Source organism: Brienomyrus brachyistius, chromosome 3, assembly GCF_023856365.1.
Source record: "Brienomyrus brachyistius isolate T26 chromosome 3, BBRACH_0.4, whole genome shotgun sequence".
NCBI classification, from domain to species: domain Eukaryota; kingdom Metazoa; phylum Chordata; class Actinopteri; order Osteoglossiformes; family Mormyridae; genus Brienomyrus; species Brienomyrus brachyistius.
In genome coordinates this window covers 31558350-31578859 of record NC_064535.1, presented here as the reverse complement: position 1 = coordinate 31578859, position 20510 = coordinate 31558350, and the positions used below count along the sequence as shown (strand labels likewise).

The following is a 20510-nucleotide window of genomic DNA, read 5'->3' as shown; positions in this document are numbered from 1 at the left end:
TTGTTTCTACTGCTTTTTATGTTGTTTCTGTTCGCTGTTCATTGTGTTTCAAAAGATGTCGGTTGTACTTTGTGTTTCAGCGGCAGGCTATTTGCATAACCAACCGACAGCAAATACGTTTGCCAGTCCCACCCCAAAGTACCGAAGTACCAAAGAAGTACCCCAGCTGGTTTGGCACTTTCGGTACTGGTACTCGACCGGAAGTCAATGGAAAAGCTAAAGTACTTAAAGTACTATACCGAAAGTACCATACTTTGTGCGGTGGAAAAGCACCTTTAGATCTGGTCATGAACTGGCCTTTGTCCAGGTCTCATCTATGGCCTTATAGAAAGGGATCCCCTGCGAAAGTACTTTGATGAGAGGGAGTCCTGTGTCTGGCATAAGGCAGAGTGACTGCACAGATCAATCCACATACAGTACAGGTCCTTACAACCTGAATAAAGGAGCAATCAGTAAGTCCACAATGGATGCCGTGGCAACAGTTCCCACAATTCAGTGGGCTTTTATTAAATAGTTCAGTATACACAAACAGTGTTGTTAATGCTTTTGTTATTGCAGCATAGTCTGTGATAGGAGCTTGAATGCAGAGGACATTAACAATTTGAGGCAAGATGGCCACGAGTTGGCCTTCCACTAGGGGGTGTTGTCATATCAGCAATGCCTTGGAGCCGGTGCTGATATTGGTGCTGGGCTGGTTCTTGCTTGGTGCCTTTTGAAAACATGCCCGCATTTCCACTGGTTTCAAAAAAGAACGGAATGCATTCTCTCTCTATTGCCTGTAACCATTTTTGTGGAGTTTATTCTTCCTTGCTGTTTTACAGCTGTCCTTCTAAAGATCGCATAATAAAACAGTCTGCTAAAAATTTTACTTTGCTTTCTGCATCGTGATCTCTTCGTCACTTGATTGCCACAATACCGATGCTCCTCTACTTACGACTGAGATACGTTCTGAATGGCTGTTCGTAACTTGAAATGTTCGTAAGTCGTTATTCAACATCATTTTAAGGGTATACGCATGTACTAAGAACTAGGATGCTGGGAGTATGCATGCTGCACTGCTGCACAGCGGGAGAAGTGGCAAGAAGTTGTACTACCCGGAATTGGCATGCAGAAAAAAAAAATTATGTTGCAGACAAGAAACGGGAGCCCAAGGAACACAATTTGGACTTACAGTCCTCTTCGTTCGTACTGTATGTCTGAAAGTTCGTAAGTTGAAAGTTCGTAAGTAGAGGAGCGTCTGTATTTTGTTAATTTGACCTGCAACGTGTAGGATTTATTATTAAATCTGGCCAGCTTTCATTTTCCACAGAATAAAAAAAAAATATCTAACATTATTCTGCTAATAAGCTGGCACCAGTGGTATTAAACGAACCTATATTGGTTATGGATTGAATTTTCTGGCTACGTAGAAGGTTTGGATGTGTTAGCCCATCAGACTTTTGCTGATGTTACGGTTTCAAACTTTGAGACCAGCTTTCTGTGATGTCATGCTGGAGCCATTTTTTTCTGGCCCAGGGCCTGTTTTATTTGCAGTGGAAATGTGCAGAATTAGTTCCAGACTGGGAAAAAGTCCAGAGGCAGCGGCTCTGGCTGTGGCTCTGGCAGCAGCTCCGGCAACGTATTGGTGGAAACAAGGTAAAAGTAAGCTATGGAGATCATAGTTCTATACTGACAAAAGCAAACCCCCAAGAGACTAGCCTCCCCACCTTCCTCAGAGATCAGCCACATGCGAAGCAGCTGTCCACTGGTCCCTACGGCCCAGGAAGGGATGTCCTGCATATTGCAGTGTTCTGCCCTGTGCCGCGTCACCAGGCTCAAGGTCAGAGAGAATCAGGCAGCAAGCAAGTGCTCTGCTGGCACTCTGGAAATCTGGCATCGGGGGCTGATGATTATGTGAATTAAGCATCATGCAGGCAGAAGTGAGGCATCTATCTGAAGAGTAAGACATTCTTGGGGCAAAGGGTTAAAAGCATTCAAATAGCTTAGCCTTGTGAATCTTAAACCCCAAAACATCACTGCTGCTAGTAATGCGAAGAGTATAAACACTTGCCTTTGCAGTCTTCTCATACAAATCAGAACAGAGACTTCTTGTAATTTAATGAAGAACAACAGGGCAGTTTTTGGCTTGAACTGTGAGTTTTCTCTGTATGAGTAGGAAATTGCTGGGCAATATGACATAATTACTTATGTCACTTAGTTCCTACATTTAAGGTTCAGCGTATGAACAGTACATGGAATCCAAAGGTCAGCATGACCATTTTCAACAGAAACAAATAACCTATGATTTCATGACACAGCTAGACTAACACCCCTGTGCAAACATATATCCAAGAGTGCTAGTGTTGATTACAACAGGGCATTTGAACCAGTAAGAGATCTGTAAAAAACCTGGAATGTCTCAAACTTTTCACCCACACTGGTCTGTAAATATATTGAGTTCTGTACAATTAGACACTCCGGCAATGACCCAAGGTACAAGGGAAGGATGATTTGGGTGAGCCAGATGAAGGATAAGTTAAGAACAGTCAGCACTCTCAGTCATGTCTCTCTGCCAAGCAGAATCTTTACTGTCATGGCTACCTCTACCCCAATGACAGCCATTAAGGTGTTGACCATCTCTCTACCAATCAGGATTGCGGTACTTACATGCACCAGTCCATCGACCCACACGTGCACAGTGTACAATTTGAAGCTGTGAAAGTGGGGAGGGGGTATAGGCAAATTAAGTCATACACACACCCTCTCCCTAACCTCAGCGTCCCTCCCAAGCACTGAGATGGGCTGTAAAGGCATGCCAAAGATACACCCAGGCAAATGCAAGCTGGCTACTCAATTAGGACATCGGGACATCAAAGCAGGATGAGTGTATGATACGGCTCTAAAAAACAGCTAGTGGCTGTCATGCCTCCCGGGCGTGGATAACCAGAAAACTACCAATTAGGCTCCACACGGGAGCACTATAAAGGTGGAAAGCACGCAATACCAGTTGCGAAGTATTTGCTAATGTTACATTGCAATACCAAGCTGTTTCTTGTCTCATGCCATTCCCTTATTTCTTGCCTTGTCCGTCTGCCTTTTGTGTGCTCCTCACCCTACCTGCCTTCCTTCCCCAGATCACTCCTCATTCCTGAGTCTCCCGTCCTGCCTGCCCTGCCTACCCCTGGACTTTGCGTCTCCCCTTCCTCATGTCTCAGTGTCCCGTGCCGGCTTGTAGGACTGACCACCCCGGCTTTCGACCCCAGCTACCGCCCACGACTATTCTCCTCGTCTTGCCCCTTTAAATACCATTGCCTGCCCGATCTAGTAAAGATCGTTCTGTCCCACAATTCTGGGTCCGTGTTTCCCTCCGGGGGGTCGCCTGACAGAGGCTTTTTAGATCTTCCTGTTTTAGCGGGCATTCAAATAAAATAAGGCTTAAATAAAATCATATTTGAATGAATTTATACTCCACAGCAAATGGCCACAATAATTAAGGGTCATTTTGGATCAGGTCCGGGTAGTTGGTTTCTGCTCGTGCTATGTGTTGGGGAGACAAACCTGGAGACTCATGGCTCACCAATGGCACTTACGGACAACCACAGAGGAATGTGAACAGGGCTGGGCCCCAAGCCTGGGGCCAACGCATGTGACACAGCAGTGACCTGTAATCTCAAGGAAATAAGCTCACTCAGGCAAACAGTCCATATGCTAAACAGTGCTTTTCCAATAGGCTTCCATCACTCCCAGATACGCTCCCCCCCAACCCCATTTTCTGGGTGCTTTTAGTGGCTGGCGGTTTGCCCGGATAAGCTAGCCGCAACAAGTGCCGGCCCATTTTTTAAAGATAAACTTCTGGTCAGTGATTTGCCTTTTTTGCCTAAACTGAAATCACATTTAAGGAACTGGTTACTTTAACTCACTTCATTTTTGTTTTTTTCTGTGGAACCAAAGTGAACTATGTATAATGTCAGCTAAAAGCAGGAAGTAATTTCAAATGACTGAGAGCTTGAATAAGCATCTAGCTTGCTAACCGGATGTCACATATGTGACCCATCACCACGAAATGAGTCTTAAGTCGCACTGGTAGAATTACACCCATAAGACTCATTTCGTGGTGATGGGTCATATATAATAGCATCCAAATGAAACAAATGTATGCCTGTGAATCTATATTCAAAAATTAAACAGGGAAAGACCTAGGAAACTGTTCAAATTATACTGACTCTGTAATTATTATTATATATTCCATCCATCCACCCGTCCATCCATCAATCCGCCTTCGATATTTACTTGCATAGGGTCTGAGTAAGCCCAGCCCATGTTCTAGCAATCAAAAGTAGGGACCACCCTAGACATAATGCCAGTTCATCACAAGGTAGCTGTTATATGTACAATGGTCATGTAATATGTATTATGTTTAATAAGTTATTTGAAAGATTGTTTGATGGATTGATTGTTATGAGTTAGTACAGTGAAAAGGGAAGGTGAGTAAACCAATAATTAAAATGCAATGCAGGATAATTAATATTTAATATTGGGAAGAAGTCAGGTTCACTGCCTGAAGCTAAAGGTTAACTTTTCACCAAGGTTAAGCTAAAAGGTCAAATTGTAGGTGTTTTAAGTATGAAACTCAGCCTCATAATTTGCAAACTGCAGTATCTCAGTGAGCCAAGTTTGAAGAAGAACAGACCTAGTACTGAACTTTTCATCAAGGACCAGGTCAAAGGTCAGACTGTGTGTTCTAAGAGGACAAGTCGTTTAGCCTTGTTGTTTGCTAGAACTAACAGAGAATGAGAAAGTATCTTAGCTCCACTCACTCCCCTGAAAGATAGATATTTCAGGGGGGTCCTTCTAGATTTGCATCACCAGGGTGAAGTTCCTTCAATGTTTTTCGACAACAGCCCTGCTGGGAGGCTAGCTAAGCCGCGCCCCATGAACAGCAAACAGCCATGTACCCTGCAGGAGGCATGCTCCGCAGGCCAAGCTGTGCCATGCAGATCCATGCTGGGGGGGGCAAGAAGTGCACTGGGGTCTGTTTATTCAGAGAATGGAGGAAGGCTCACACACACACACACACACACACTGTGCATACAGGGAGAGCATCATATGCTGCTTTTAGACTGCCAACCCATTCGGGATGCCCCCCTTAAGGTCTCTCTGCACTGCCGCCACTGTCAATTGGGCTTGTACTTCACGCCCTTGATGGGGCAGCCTCCCTCACCGTAACTGGCACATGCCTCATGGCAGGACGTCTGCGCGGCCCATCGGCGGTGATTAGTGAGCATGGCGGTAGCCCAGGAACACCATGCTTCAAGGGAAGCCGTTAGCAACAATCTGCAGTTAAGTCTTTTTTCTTGTTTATAATTGTGTGCTTCTTTTTTGTGTGGCTGCTTTCAGATGCTGATAAAGATAGTCGATAATGCCTGAGGAAATGCCCTGTGGTTATACAGGCACTTACATCATGCGATACAGCCTTCCTGTGCACAGCTTGCATTTGGGAGGCCACAACAATGTATTTCATTATGAATGAATGAATCGGCGTTCTTCTAAATCACAGCCCTTAGCCCCACATTATCACACCGTTTTCGTGGATGGAAATTAGCTGGTTTGATATGCACAGAGATCACCAACACCCCCACAGCAGAATATTCAGCCCGCTGATATACATCAGCTACATTTAAATCATTATCATTGCTTGACATTAAGTCAAAGTCGACTTCTGTATTAATCAAACTACTTAGATAAATAAAACCAGTGTATATGAGACAGTGCAAGACAGAAAACGGTGCAGTATAGGAATTTGACATGGGTGAGTGGCAATCCATTATTACATCATTTATACAGAATGGTGCATGAAATAGGGAAAGAAAGAGAGAAAGAAAGAAAGAAAGAAAGAAAGAAAGAAAGAAAGAAGAGAGGGGCGAAATCAAAAACATACAAATATGGAAAAAAAAACACTGCATACACTCGCTCACTCATACACATAGGGGCAGTGGTGGCCTAATGGGTAGGGAAGCACACTTCAGGTACCACTAAGGTACTATGAGCAAGGTACCACCCCAAGCTCTGCTCCCCAGGTAATTAATTAGATGCCCCCTGCTATATTGCATATGGGTTAAATGCAGAGGACACATTTCATTGTTGTGTGCTGTAGTGTGTCAACAATGATTACCTCCGTCCCTTAACAAAATCAGATTGTGGGCAAATATATTAGCAGTAACACCCATCCATTTTCCAAACCACTTATTCTTCTGGGTCGCGGGGGGTCCGGAGCCTATCCCGGAAGCTACAGGTACGAGGCGGGGAACCAGCCCATCACAGGGCACACTTACAAACCATTCACTATTAGCAGTAACAAATGTAGCCAAAATAATTAGAATGACTTACTTTTCAATGAGATATTTTTAGCCACCTCAAAGAAATAATCGCCCTTCACCCCGAGTATCTGTAAGCAAAGCAGTTTTATGGACAATCAGCTCTGCCGCAACCTGCCAGCCATGCAGATATTGATCCTGAATCTGAACGAATGGACATGCCCTTTCCCCTGTTTTCTGGTGGGATCCCCTGGTGGTCCCCTTCTGCCACTATTCAAATTCAAAATTATACCCCAATCCAAATTCAGAAGTGGCCAGTTTTTTCCCCCCACAGATGGTGCTCTGCTATTTTGTGCCTTAAAGTCAGCCGTGACTGGATGGAATAGCTGTCTGGCATAGGCTCTCCTATAAGCCTGGGAGTAAATAAGAGTTATAAAAAAAATTGGTTTGTGGCTGAAAATAATCTGAGGATTTGCAACTGACTGGGGCCAGAGCAGAAGGTCCCCTTAATAAAACTAGGATGTACCTCTGGGTTTGAACCTCTACCCAGGCCAACAAGCCATCAAGATCTGGAAGGAACACTGACAAGTGAATCACGGCAGCCAATCAGAGACCAGTCAGCTGGGGACTCATTTGTCCGTGTTAAGACTGTAGCCAACTTTTCGTACCCTCCGACTTTTCTCCACTCATTTGCTACATTAAAATTGGAGGACAGCTTAAGTTTTATCCAAAGCAACTTAGGATTTATACATTTTGGCATTTAATAGTAAAAATTCAGTACCTTTCCCATGATTCTGCCAGGGACTTAAACCAACAACCATGCAACCACCATACAACCTGCTGACCTTAGAAGAAAAATGATGATCTGAACCCACTGGTGACTTTATGGTTAAATACAATGTGTATATATATATATATATATATATATATATATATATATATATATATATATATATATATATATATATATATATATATGGGAGCTGCCCAGTAATCCTGACTGGTTATGTTGGCCTGAGTTGCCCTCTCAAATGATAAGAAGAAGGCAGGAAAGGTCCCCAGGACAGGGTGGATACACGCCTGTCACAGCAAAAAAATTGGCACATATGCTTAATCCTGGAAACACTCCTCTGAGAACACAAACCAGCATTTTACTTATGCCAGCCGAGTCAGTCACCCATTTGTCACCGTGTTATACGCAATCGGGACAAGTTTCCACATCAAATTACTTCATATGATGGAGTTAGCCCCCCACTGGTACTCTGACAATAACAGACAATGGCACAACCAAAACTAGATGACATTACGCAATAACGCACAGCGTTTTCCACAAAATTAACACGTCCGATTATGTTGTCGTTGTTGTTATTATGCAACATGTGAAGCTGGAGATCCGTTTATTCTGGAAACCTTGCTAATCTCAGTCCTTTAATCCTAGTCTGTCCCTGATACGCTTACCTCCCTGCCAATATCACTCTGTTCGTCACAGACGACTTCAGTTACAGAGCATGATTAAAAATTAATATCATAGACTACATTTCCCTTTATGAATATTTAGCGCCGAGCCAAATAAATACAAAAGAATGCCACTTTATACTATTCAATGCACTCGCTGTTGTATATGCAGGTCAGGTAGTCTGCTTTATGATAAATTGGCAGAAAGAAAAAATGTACATTATAAAATTCAGGTAATCCGGAACACATAACTGCATGCATAGCGACGTAAATCATATTATTTGGTAGGAGGTCGAAGACTTAATTAGTTCAATCCTATTTCTTTGAAAGGTTGTCGCGATGGGCAAAAAATATAATCCGACAGCTCTCGGGGGGTTCATTTATTAAATATAGTACAGTATCAGAATATGGTACTATGGAGAAAACATTTTGATCTTAATGTATTCGACTTAACAGTCCACCGAAATTACCGGGTATGTACTATAACGAGGCATTTTGAGTCATTTATTAACCCGTGCCGTCAACCTTGAAGTAATGTGGGACGTTTCCTCATTTCAGATCTGTATGTGTCATTATATGTACCTTTTTAGGTGTACGTGAAATAAACTATGAAACCTATGGCAGCCGGGTCTTTGTGATGATCTCGGTTTTAACACGTTTACACGGGTGGACATCACCGTTCATTCATCCCCACTTTCCAATAATGAAGACCGGAGTAACCACAGGAAGCGTCTCTATCACAACATCACCATCGCCAGTTAGGCCGGCTGTGACATAGGGTTTCATTCTAGGTGGAAACTTGATTGATTTTTTTAATTCCCGATAACTTGCTTGTTTGCGACAGTGTAACGCGTTGAAAGTTGCCGTACTCACGTTCCCAGCACCTCCTTGAATTCAAAGATCTTCTTGATGTCATCAACTTGCTTTTTCCACGATTCGCCGCCGGACTCTCCGTTCTCCCTTGCCATAGTGGAAACGGGAGGGGGGGGACGCAGTTATTTCAGAGCCCCCTGGGTATATAATACCCCCTTTTTCCCACGGTTCGAATTACACTTCCTGCTTGAGCTTAGCTACAGCGAGGCAGGCAGATCCGGGGTGTCTCGGTTGCCTCTTTTCGATGTGGCCGCCTCCTCTCCGCTTCTTTGTCACTTTCTCTCTCTCTTTCGCTCACTCTCCTCTTCTTAGGGAGATCTATCCCCCCACACCCCCCTTCGGAGGTTGCAACCCTGCGGGTCGCGAGGCTGATCGCGCTTTAACGCCGGTGGCTGTCGGATGCGCGTCACCTTGGGATCCGCGGCCGCCCAGCCACTCTAAGATGCGTCCCTTTCGCCCTTCAGAAGAGATGGGATCCTCCGTCGCTACCTTCGGCCAAATCGCATATTTCGAGGGCGGCTGGTTTATTAAACCATGCTGACTTTGCCGTCGGTTGTTATGGCAATAAGAGGCGTGTAGGATGCTGCTCGCCGCTCCGGTTGCCGGCGCTCTGCGCTTGAGTGTGTGTGCGTGTCTGTGTATGTGTGTATGACTGAATGACTACCGATAATTCGCATTGCACCAAAACCAGGGCTCACGTCAAAGGGGATGTACTACTACAAAACGGATCGGCATTTATTAGGGAATCAAAGAGACAAACTGGCGTCTTGTGATGATCAAAGTGGATAAATTCACGCCAGCACAGCTGGCTGCATGAGCTAGCATGCGCCACCTGCTTTTTTTTTTTTTTAAAAAAAAAGTTCAAATTGATAAAAAAATTAATTTAGACAAAAAAAATCCAAACGTAGAAAAAGTCTTTAATATATATCTATATAGGGCGTTTAGTGTATTAAAATAATTAGGATCAAAGCATTAAAATCCTAATATTAATATAACTTTATAAATATAGGCCTAATAGAAAAGGTACTTGTTGCTGTACTATAGGTCTATGTTCTTCCGCAGTGCCCTGGCGCAACACAATCACACACAATCACACCTTCTCAGATTTTGGTTTAGTCAGTTTGTCTTTTTCATTTTTACACCCATGGTGCATTTGAATTTAAAGTAAAATACTCTTTACACAGTACCTAATGTTGCTGCTAAGACTCAAGGCTGTCATTAAAAGCCTAATTGTCTGCGTCCAGAAAAGTAGGTGGAGACTCAACAAGGAATTTCCTCTTTTTGGGGCACTGGGTGGCATTTCCTTCCCATTTACGTTTCTGACAACAGTGCGGAACACACTAGCGGTCAGGCATTAATGTGACTGCAGGATAATTATAATGAATCTTACAGCTTTGAATAACTGCCACCTCTGTGCCCCTGTCATAACGTGCATGTTCTGTATCACTTCCTATGTCACCTTTATGCAGCTCCTGCAGGCAGCAGATACAAGGAGCCGATTTCAAAATCTGCTTCTGAACCGCAAGCAGTACTGTCAAGAGCTACGGATTACATGGAGCTCGTCATCTTTAAAAATGTAACTGATTACATTGTTACTGAGCCTTTCCTGTGAATCATGTATCATAAGGCTCATCCTGCACTGGTTTTGAAAAATGCTGTTAATACACATTGTGTCAATGATATGTGTCTTCTGCTTCATTTTCCCTGTTATTGGTCTCACTAGTTATTAATCTTTTTTCTTAGGCTATGTGCAATTAACCGCAGAGTTTCAGTAAAGACTTCCCTGAAACACCATATATAGCGGTGATTACCACGACTTCACGCCTTAGGAACTGCATGGGTGATGTTTCCTCCCACAAACACACTTTTTTAGGTGGAATGACATCGCTCCAGAAATATATGTGCCTGTCTTGTGATGGATTGACATCCTGTCAAAGGTGGACTTGGCCCTTCATGGAATAGTTCCCAGACCTACTGTGACCTTGGATTAGATAAGCGGTTCTGGGAAAATAAATTTATGGATTAAAATAGTGGACAGGATTAGGTCTTAAAACAATGGTTAAATATAAATTAATTCCTAAAAATCTACAAAAAACATTTTTCCAATATTAATAATTTTACAAGCAATCACACAAAGGCCAGTGAGGATTTTCAAATCAGAAAGTAATTAATTAAAAGATTATGCCTTGTCACTGCAGCACAACTGACTATTGTTTTGTTGCTTCAGTGACATCTGTATCAAAACCACCTTACAGATTTTTATCCATTCATGCAGATTTATATTTAGCTATATGTTTCCAAGTACATAACTCAAGAGTAACACAATACATCCTGCACTCATGAGTATTCCAGCTGCAAACTATTGCAGTTGCCTGACTTGAGAAAATTCATTGCCCCCGCCCCCCCACTCCTCACCTGTGATTCCCTCTTCAACTGCTTTCTCCATCTCCCTCTCCCATCGGAGTCTGGCACTGAGTCAGCAGCTCTCGCAAGTTTATCGTGACGGGGCTCCCTCCTCACCTCCCGCGCCATCTCCTCTGTGGGAGTCTAAATGCCTGTGCAGGTGGGGGACAGGGAGACAACCCCCCAACAAGGTTGCATCCCCTCCAGCAAGCAAGGAGGCCTCTGTTCATTTTTGTTTTTACACCTGAAAATAAGACCACTAGGCAGGTAATGTGGAAAGTCTGTACATTGATCCAAAAGGCGTTCAGTCATGTTTGGGCAGTGACTGCAATGCAGTTTTGATGGGGAATTCGGAGCTACAAATTCCTGGTTCAAAACCATCCATCCATCCATCATCTGCTTGTCTGGCAGCAAGGTCTCGTTACCCTCACCCGGACTAAGGTCACCGGGGCTCCACCCTGGAGCCAGGCCGAACCCAGCCCGAAAGAGTCACATGGGACCGTTCCCAAGTGGGCCCACCACCTGCAAGGGAAATGTCAGTGGTTCAGTGCTATGTGGATCAGGTGGCAGCCAAGGGAGGCCCTGGTGGACTGATCCCCAGCTGACAAAACTGGCTTTTGGGACATGGAGTGTCACCTTTCTGTTGGGGATGGAGCCTGAGCTTGTGCGTAAGGCTGACAGATACCAGCTAGATATAGTCAGGCTCACCTTAGCATATAGCATGGGCTCTGGAACCAATCTCATGGAGAGGGGTTGGATGCTCTTTTCTTCTGGAGTTGTGACGGGTGAGCTACGCTGGGCTCGGATGGGGCTACTGGTGTGCCCACAGCTCGGTGCATGAACATTAGAGCTTACCCTGGTGAACAAGAATGCTGTCTCCTTGCGCCTTCAGGTCGGGGAGAGACAGTCTCTGACTGTCATCTGCACCTATGCGCCAAATAACAGTTCGGAGTACCCAGCCTACTTGGACTCCCCTCGTGGTGTGCTGGTTAGCACACCACGAGGGGATTCCATCGTCTTGACGCTGGTGACGCTGGGGGACTTCAATGCTCACGTAGGCAACAACAGTGTGGCCTGGAGAGGGGTGATTGGGAAGAACGGATTCCCTGATCTGAACCCAAGTGGTGTTCTGTTGTTGGACTTCTGTGCAATGTATGGTTTGTCTATAAGGAATACCATGTTTGAGCATAATGATTTCCATAAATGGACATGGAACGATCATACCCAGGGCTGCAGGTCGTTGATCGATTCTGTCTTGGACACTTGGGTGAAGAGAGAGGCAGAGCTGTCAACTGATCACCACCTGGTAGTGAGGTGGGTCAGGTGGCAAGAGAGGAAGCTGGTCAGAGCTGGCAGGTCCAAGCGCATAGTGAGGGTCTGCTGGGAACGTCTGGCAGAGGCTCCTGTTTGCCGGATCTTCAACTTGCACCTCCAGCAGAACTCCAACTGCATACCTGTGGAGGATGGGGACATTGAGTATGAATGGACAGTGTTCCAGACCTCCATTGTGAGAGCGACTGTACAGAGCTGTGGCTACAGGGTGGTCATGCCAGTCGTGGTGGTAACCCCCGTACTCGATGGTGGACACCTGAGGTGAGGGGGGCTGTCAAGCTGAAGAAGGAGTCCTACTGGGAATTATTAGTCTGGGGGTCTCCGGAGGCAGCTGACAAGTACTGGAAAGCCAGACAGAATGTGGCTTGGGCAGTTGCAGAAGCAAAAACCTGGGCGTGGGAGGAGTTTGGTGAGGCCGTGGAAAGTTACTCTTGGTCTGGAATATCAGGAAGGGGAAGCAGCTCCTGGGTCCTACTGTTTACATTTACATTACATTTACATTTACAGGATTTGGCAGACGCCCTTAGCCAGAGCGACTTACATAAGTGCTTTGAGACTCTGCAATGAAATTCCTATGCTAGCTCAATAAGGACCCAAGCTATGAATACTATCTCTCTGAGAACTCCGTTGAGTAGTGCAGAATTTTTTTTTTTTTAATTTTATTTTCATTTTATTATTTAAAAAAAAAAAAACACACACCAGAAAAAGAGCCGAGTAAGAATACAGAAGTTCTACGACAGGTATTTCTGAAAAAGAAAAGTTTTGAGTCGTCGCTTGAAGACATTCAAGGATTCAGCTGTTCGGACATCTAGGGGGAGTTCATTCCACCAATTAGGTGCCAGGACAGAGAAGAGCCGAGATGCGTGTCTTCCTTGTGCCTTGAGGGGAGGTGGGACCAGTCGAGCAGTGCTGGAGGATCGGAGAGATCGTGGTGCAGAGCGGGGTGTGATGAGGTCCTTTAGGTAGGATGGTGCCAGAGAATTTTTGGCTTTGTATGCGAGCATCAGTGATTTGAATCTGATGCGGGCAGCTACAGGAAGCCAGTGGAGGGAGCGCAGCAAAGGACTAGTGTGGGAGAACTTGGGAAGGTTGAAAACAAGACGAGCAGCTGCATTCTGAATCAGTTGGAGGGGACGGATGGCGCTCAGTGGTAAACCCGCTAGAAGCGAGTTGCAGTAGTCAAGGCGTGAGATGACGAGTATCTGGGTGGCCTGAGTGGAAAGAAATGGACGTATCCTCCTGATGTTAAAGAGGAGAAACCGACAAGAGCGAGAAAGACTGGTGATATGTGAGGAAAGTGACAACCGATCATCTATGGTAACTCCAAGGTTTCTAGCAGAAACCAAAGGACGGATCAGGGAGTTGTCAAAAGAGATCGCAAGGTCCTGGAGGGGGGATGAGTCAGCCGGGATGTAAAGCAGCTCAGTTTTACTAGTGTTGAGTTTTAGCTGGTGAGTGGTCATCCAAGATGAGATGTCTGCCAAGCATGTAGAGATCTTAGTGGAGACATGAGTGTCTGAGGGAGGGAAGGAGAGGATGAGTTGAGTGTCATCGGCATAGCAGTGGTAGGAGAAGCCATGTGAGGATATAACTTCGCCAAGAGATTTAGTGTAGAGGGAGAATAGGAGAGGGCCAAGAACCGAGCCCTGAGGGACACCGGTGGAAAGACAACGTGGAGTAGATGTGGATCCATTCCATGTCACTTGGTATGTTCGGCCTTCTAGGTAGGAAGCCAGCCAGCGCCAGGCCAAGCCACCAATGCCAAGACTCCTAAGGATGGATAGGAGAGTTTTGTGGTTGACCGTGTCAAATGCTGCTGATAGGTCAAGAAGGATGAGGACAGATGACAGTTTGGCTGATCTGGCAGCATGTAGCTTCTCAGTGACTGCTAAGAGGGCAGTCTCTGTAGAGTGAGCTGCTTTAAAGCCAGACTGATTAGGATCCTGGAGGTTGTTCTGAGAGAGATAGAGAGAAAGCTGGTTGTAGACTGTACGTTCGAGGATTTTTGAAAGGAAGGAAAGAAGCGATACTGGTCAGTAGCTGCAAGTGTCTGAGGAATTTAGAGTGGGTTTTTTAGGATGGGAATGACCCTGGCTATTTTGAATACTGTTGGTACATGACCGGAGGTTATGGAGCCATTAATGATAGTCGTGATGAAGGGGAGAAGGTCTAGAGAGATTGTCTGAAACAATGCAGATGGGATTGGATCAAGTGGGCAGGTGGTAGGGTTGGAAGATGAGATGACTTTCATGTCATACATACATCTCATACATACATACATCTCTACAGTGGGGAGGGGGTGCTGTTGGCCTCACCTGGGGAGTGGAAGTAATACTTTGAGGACCTCGTCTATTTAAGAAAGGGGACCAGAGAGTGTGTTCCAACTACAGGGGGATCACACTTCTCAGCCTTCCTGGGAAGGTCTATTCCAGACTACTGGAGAGGAGGGTGAGATCGATAGTCGAATCTTGGATTCAGAAGGAACAATGCAGTTTTCGTCCTGGCCGTGGAACAATGGACCAGCTTTATATCCTTGCGAAGGTACTGGAGGGAGCCTGGGAGTTTGCTCATCTAGTCTACATGTATTTTGTGGACTTGGAGAAAGCTTACAACCAGGTTCTCCGAGTTGCTTGGGGAGTATGGGGTTTGGGGCCCATTACTGTGGTTGATTCGGTCCCTATAAGAACGGAGCAGAAGCTTGGTCCGCATTGCCGGTAATAAGTCTGACATGTTCCCAGTACGTGTTGGGCTCCACCAGGGCTGCCCTTTGTCGTCGGTCCTGTTTATAATATTTATGGACAGGATTTCTAGGTGCAGCCAGGGTGTTGACAGTATCCAGATTGGTGGTCTCAGGATTGCGTCGCTGATTTTTGAGGATGACATGGTCATGTTGCCTTCCTCTGCTGGGGATCTACAGCGTGCTCTTTGGCAGTTCGCAGCCGAGTGCGAAGTGGCTGGGATGAAGATTAATACCTCCAAGTCTGAGACCATGGTTCTCAATCGGAAATTGGGTGGATTGCCCTCTTCAGGTCAGAGAGGAGGTACTGCCTCAAGTGGAGGAGTTCAAGTATCATGTGGTCTCATTCATGAATGAGAGTAGAGATCAAGAGCTGGACAGATGGATCGGAGTGGCGCCTGCAATTTTGCAGGCGCTTATTTGGCTCGTCATGGCCAAAAAAAGAACTGAGCCCGAAAGCAAAACTCTCGATCTAATGGTCCATCTTCGTTCCTACTCTTACCTGTGGTCATGAGTTGTGGGTAGTGACTCAAAGAATGAAATCATGGATACAGGTGGCCAAATGACGTTTCTCCACAGGGTATCTGGGTTCTCCCTTAGAGATAGGGTGAGAAGTTCAGATATCCAGGAGTGTCTCAGAGTAGAACTGCTGCTTATCCACATCAGAAAGAGCCAGTTGAGGTAGTTTGGACACCTGGCGCAGATGCCTCCTGGGTGGCTACCTGAAGAGGTTTTCCATGCATGTCCTACAGGGAGATGACCCCGGGGCAGACCCAGGAGGCACAGGAGGGATTATAACTCTCGGCTGGCCTGGCAAAGCCTCAGCATCTCCCCCCCGAAGAGCTGGTAGAGGTGGCCGGGGAAAGAGGGGTCTGGGTATCCCTCCTGAAGTTGCTATCCCCGCAACTCGTGCGCAGAACTCATGTAAAAATATATTAATCGCAAACCTCCACATTTATGCCTCTCTGTTTATATTGTGTCTTGTACTTGTGCTCTGTCCATGTTATACCTAATTGTTAATCATCTGGTGTTGTAGTGTCTCCAACTGTAGCTAGCTGTGCCAACACAAATTTCTACCATACTTGGTCATGTGGCAATAAAGATTCTGATTCTAATCACAATTAAACAAAGACCCCAAGTAGGATCAGTGTTTGGAAAATCAACGGATCGATGAACATTACCAGTACAACAATAACATTTTTTACCTTTTCTATTGTCAGTTAGTTTAAGGTATAACTTGCGATTTGCCATTAAAAAGCAGAAAAACAAGAAAATAAAAAAATAAAATCTTTCTGCCTGCACATCAGAAGTGTGTTTATCAAAATTCAACAGAAAATGTTAATTAAGTTGTCAGGTTTTCATATGGTGTTAGCGCAGTTATGTAGGGATTTATCAGTTAGTTATTATATACCAGTTTAGAAAACCTTGTCACAGTTCATGCTAAGCAATAAGCACCGTTTTAAAGTGCCATCCATCCATCCATCCACCCATCCATCCATCATCTTCCGCTTATCTGAGGTCGGGTCGCGGGGGCAGCAGTCTCAGCAGGGAAAGCCAGACTTCCCTCTCCCTGGCCACTTCGTCCAGCTCCTCCGGGGGAATCCCGAGGCGTTGCCAGGCCCCCCAAGAGACTTAGTCCCTCCAGTGTGTCCTGAGTCTTCCCTGGGGCTTCCTCCCAGTGGAACATGCCCGGAACACTTCACCAGGGAGGCGTCCAGGAGGCATCCTAAGTAGATGCCCGAGCCACCTCATCTGGCTCCTCTCAATGCTCTCTCCCGAATGACCAAGCTCCTCACCCTGTCTCTAAGGGAGAGCCCAGCCACCCTGCAGAGGAAACCCATTTCGGCCGCTTGTACTTGCGATCTCGTTCTTTCGGTCACTATCCATAGCTCATGACCATAGGTGAGGGTAGGAACATAGATCGACTGGTAAATCAAGAGCTTTGCCTTTTGGCTCAGCTCCTTCTTCACCATGACAGACTGATGCAGCGCCCGCATCAATGCTGACACTGGACCGATCTGCCTGTCGATCTCCTGCTCCATCCTTCCCTAACTAGTCACAAGACCCCAAGATACTTAAACTCCTCCACTTGGGTAAGGACCTCCACCCTTTTCCAGCTGAGGACCATGGTCTCGGATTTGGAGGTGCTGATTTTCATCCCAGCCGCTTCACACTCGGCTGCGAACTCCTCCAGTGAGAGCCGAAGGTCACGGTCTGATGAGGCCAACAGAACCACATCATCAGCAAAAAGCAGAGACCTAAACCTGAGGTCACCGAACCGGACACCATCAATGCCCTGGCTGCGCCTAGAGAGTCTGTCCATCAAAGTTATAAACAGAATCAGTGACAAAAGGCAGCCCTGGTGGAGTCCAACCCTCACAGGAAATAAGTCCAACTTATTGCCGACAATGCAGACCAAGCTCTGACACTGGTTGCACAGGGACGGAACAGCCCTTATAAGGTAGCCCAGCACCCCATACTCCCAGAGCACCCCCCACAGGACTCTCTGAGGGACGCGGTCGAATACCTTCTCCAAGTCCACAAAACACATGTAGACTGGTTGGACAAACTCCCATGCACCCTCCAGGACCCTGCTAAGACTATAGAGCTGGTCCACTGTTCCACGGCCAGGGTGAAAACCGCACTGCTCCTCCTGAATCCGAGGTTTGACTATCTGACAGACCCTCCTCTCCAGGACCCCTGAATCGACCTTACCAGGGAGGCTAAGGAGTGTCATCCCCCTATAGTTGGAACACATCGTCCAGTCCCCCTTCTTGAAGAAGGGGACCACCACCTCGGTCTGTCAATCCAGATGCATTGCCCCCAATGTCCAGGCAATGCTGCAGATGCATGCCAACCAGGACAGCCCTGCAACATCCAGAGCCTTGAGGAACTCCGGGAGGATCTCATCCACCCTTGGGGCCCGGCCACTGAAGAGCTTTTTAACCACCTCAGCGACCTCTGCCCACCCCCAAGTCCCCAAACTCTGCTTCCTCGTTGGAAGGCATGTCAGTGGAATTGAGGAGGTCTTCGAAGTATTCTTTCCACCGACCCACAACGTCCCAAGCTGAGGTCAGAAGTGCACCATCCCAACTTCTGAGCCACCAGATGGTGGACTAAAATCTCCTCAAAGCTGTCCAGAAGTTGTCCTCCATGGACTCACCAAACTCCTCCCATACTCAAGTTTTTGCCTCAGCGACCGCCGAAGCTGCGTTCTGCTTGGCCCACCGGTACTCATCAGCTGCCTCCGGAGTCCCACAGGCTAAAAAGGCCCGATAGGACTCCTTCTTCAGCTTGACGGCATCCATCACCGCTGGTGTCTACCAGCAGGTTTGGGGATTGGCGCCGCGACAGGCCACCTTATGACCACAGCTCGGGTCAGCCGCCTCCACAATGGAGGCGCGGAACATGGTCCATTCGGACTCCTCCCCCGGGACATGGGAGAAGTTCTGCCAGAGGTAGGAGTTGAAGCTCCTTCTGACAGGGGATTCCGGCAGACGTTCCCAGCAGGCCCTGGGAGGAGTGCTCTCCAACACCCCTTCCAAGGACTCCAAAAAGGGTGTCGTGAGCAACTCCAGAGTGGAAGAGGGTCCAACCCCATTCAAGGAGACTGGTTCCAGAGCCCAAGCCGTGCGTCGAGGTGAGGCCGACTATATATAGTTGGAACCTCACAACCTCGTGCACCAGCTCAGGCTCCTTTCCCACCAGAGAGGTGACACTCCATCTCCCTAGAGCTAGCTTCTACAGCCAAGGATCGGACCGCCAAGGTCCCCGCCTTTGGCCACTGCGAAACTCGCATTGCACCTGACCCCTTTGGCCTCTCCTACAGGTCGTGAGCCCATTGGAGGGGAGACCCACGTGCCTTCTTCGGGCTGTGCCCAACCAGGCCCCATGGGTGCAGGCCTGGCCACCAGGCACTCGCCATCGAGCCCCACCCCAGGACTGGCTCCTGGAAGACATGAATCCATGTTTTTATTCATCATAAGGGGTCTTTTGAGCCGCACTTTTTCTGGTTCCTCACCCAGGACCTTTTTGCCTTGGGTAACCCTACCAGGGGCATAAAGATCCAGGCAACTTAGCTCCTGGGATCATTGGAACACGCAAACCCCTCCACTACGATAAAGTGTTGGCTGCAGGAGAGGCCGTTTTAAAGTGGACAGACAATTTTAGGTTTCTGTCTCCCCCTAGAGGAAATCAAAGAAAATACAGATGTTACATATTTTTAAATTGCCTTAAACCAAAGTAATACAATGATGTCATTGGCAATGTATATTAACAACAAAAAATACTTATTAATCCTTCTGAACATTCAACATTAATTAAATTTAATGTGTAAACATCCATCCATCCATTTTCCAAACCGCTTATCCTACTGGGGGGTCCGGAGCCTATCCCGGAAGCAATGGGCACAAGGCAGGGAACAACCCAGGATGAGGGGCCAGCCCATCGCAGGGCACACTCACACATCATGTGTAAACATTGTTTAATTAAAATAATTAGCACTATTTATCTTCATTTTAAGAAGCCAAACGAAAGCAGTTTGTATCATTTCTCCATTACAGCTACAGTCATGGCTGAAAATATTGATACCCCTGGAATTTTTCCAGAATATGTACCTTTTCTCCCAGAAAATTGTTACAATTATTTTGGTATACACATGTTTATTTCCTTTATGTGCATTGGAACAACACAAACAACAGAGAAAAAAAGCCAAATTTGACATTATATCACACAAAACTCAAAAACTGGGCTGGACAAAATTATTGGCACCATCAACTTTATACTTGGTTGCACGCCTTTTGGAAAAAAATTAAATCAATCACTTCCTATAACCATCAACAAGCTTGTTACACCTCTCAACTGGAATTTTTAACCACTCATTTTTGCCAAACTGCTCAAGGTCTCTCAGATTTGAAGGGTGCCTTCTCCCAACAGCAATTTTGTGATATCTCCATAAGTGTTAAATCAGATTTAGATCCGGACTCATTGCTGACCACTTCAGAACTCTCCAGTGCTTTGTCTTCAACCATTTCTGGGTGCTTTTAGAGGTATGTTTGGGGTCATTGTCCTGCTGGAACACCCATGACCTCTGACACAGACCCAGCTTTTTGACCACTACATTGCACCCAAAAATCTTTTGGTAGTCTTCAGATTTCATGCCTTGCACACAGTCAAGGCATCCAGTGGCCGCAAAACATCCCCAAAACATCTTAGAACCTCCATCATGTTTGACTGTAGCCACTGTGTTCTTTACTTTGTAGGCCTCATTCCATTTTCTGTAAACAGTAGAACGATGAGCTTTAACAAAAATATCTACCATTCTCCCAGAAGGATTTTGGCTTCCTCAAGTACATTTTGGCAAACTCCAGTCTGACTTTTTTATGTTTCTATCAGTAGCTGGGTCCTCCTGGGTCTCC

General features: G+C 46.2%; 1 protein-coding gene across 2 annotated transcripts in view; it reads right to left on the bottom strand.

Moving 5' to 3' along the window:
• Positions 1–11849, bottom strand: part of camk1da (calcium/calmodulin-dependent protein kinase 1Da) — an 84594-nt gene extending 72745 nt beyond the window's left edge. Inside the window, exons 1-2 of one of the 2 annotated variants that reach the window (XM_049006564.1) lie at positions 11037–11849; positions 8622–8708 (exon numbers count right to left, since the gene is read on the bottom strand). Coding sequence is in view for 1 of the 2 variants with exons in the window: in XM_049006563.1 (XP_048862520.1) it covers positions 8622–8716 (95 nt within the window). In the remaining variant the exon portion in view is untranslated. Of the gene's footprint in view, positions 1–8621; positions 9354–11036 lie in introns of those variants that run through there. The other variant, XM_049006563.1, reaches the window with a different exon arrangement.
• Between the last annotated feature and the right edge of the window lie 8661 nt (positions 11850–20510).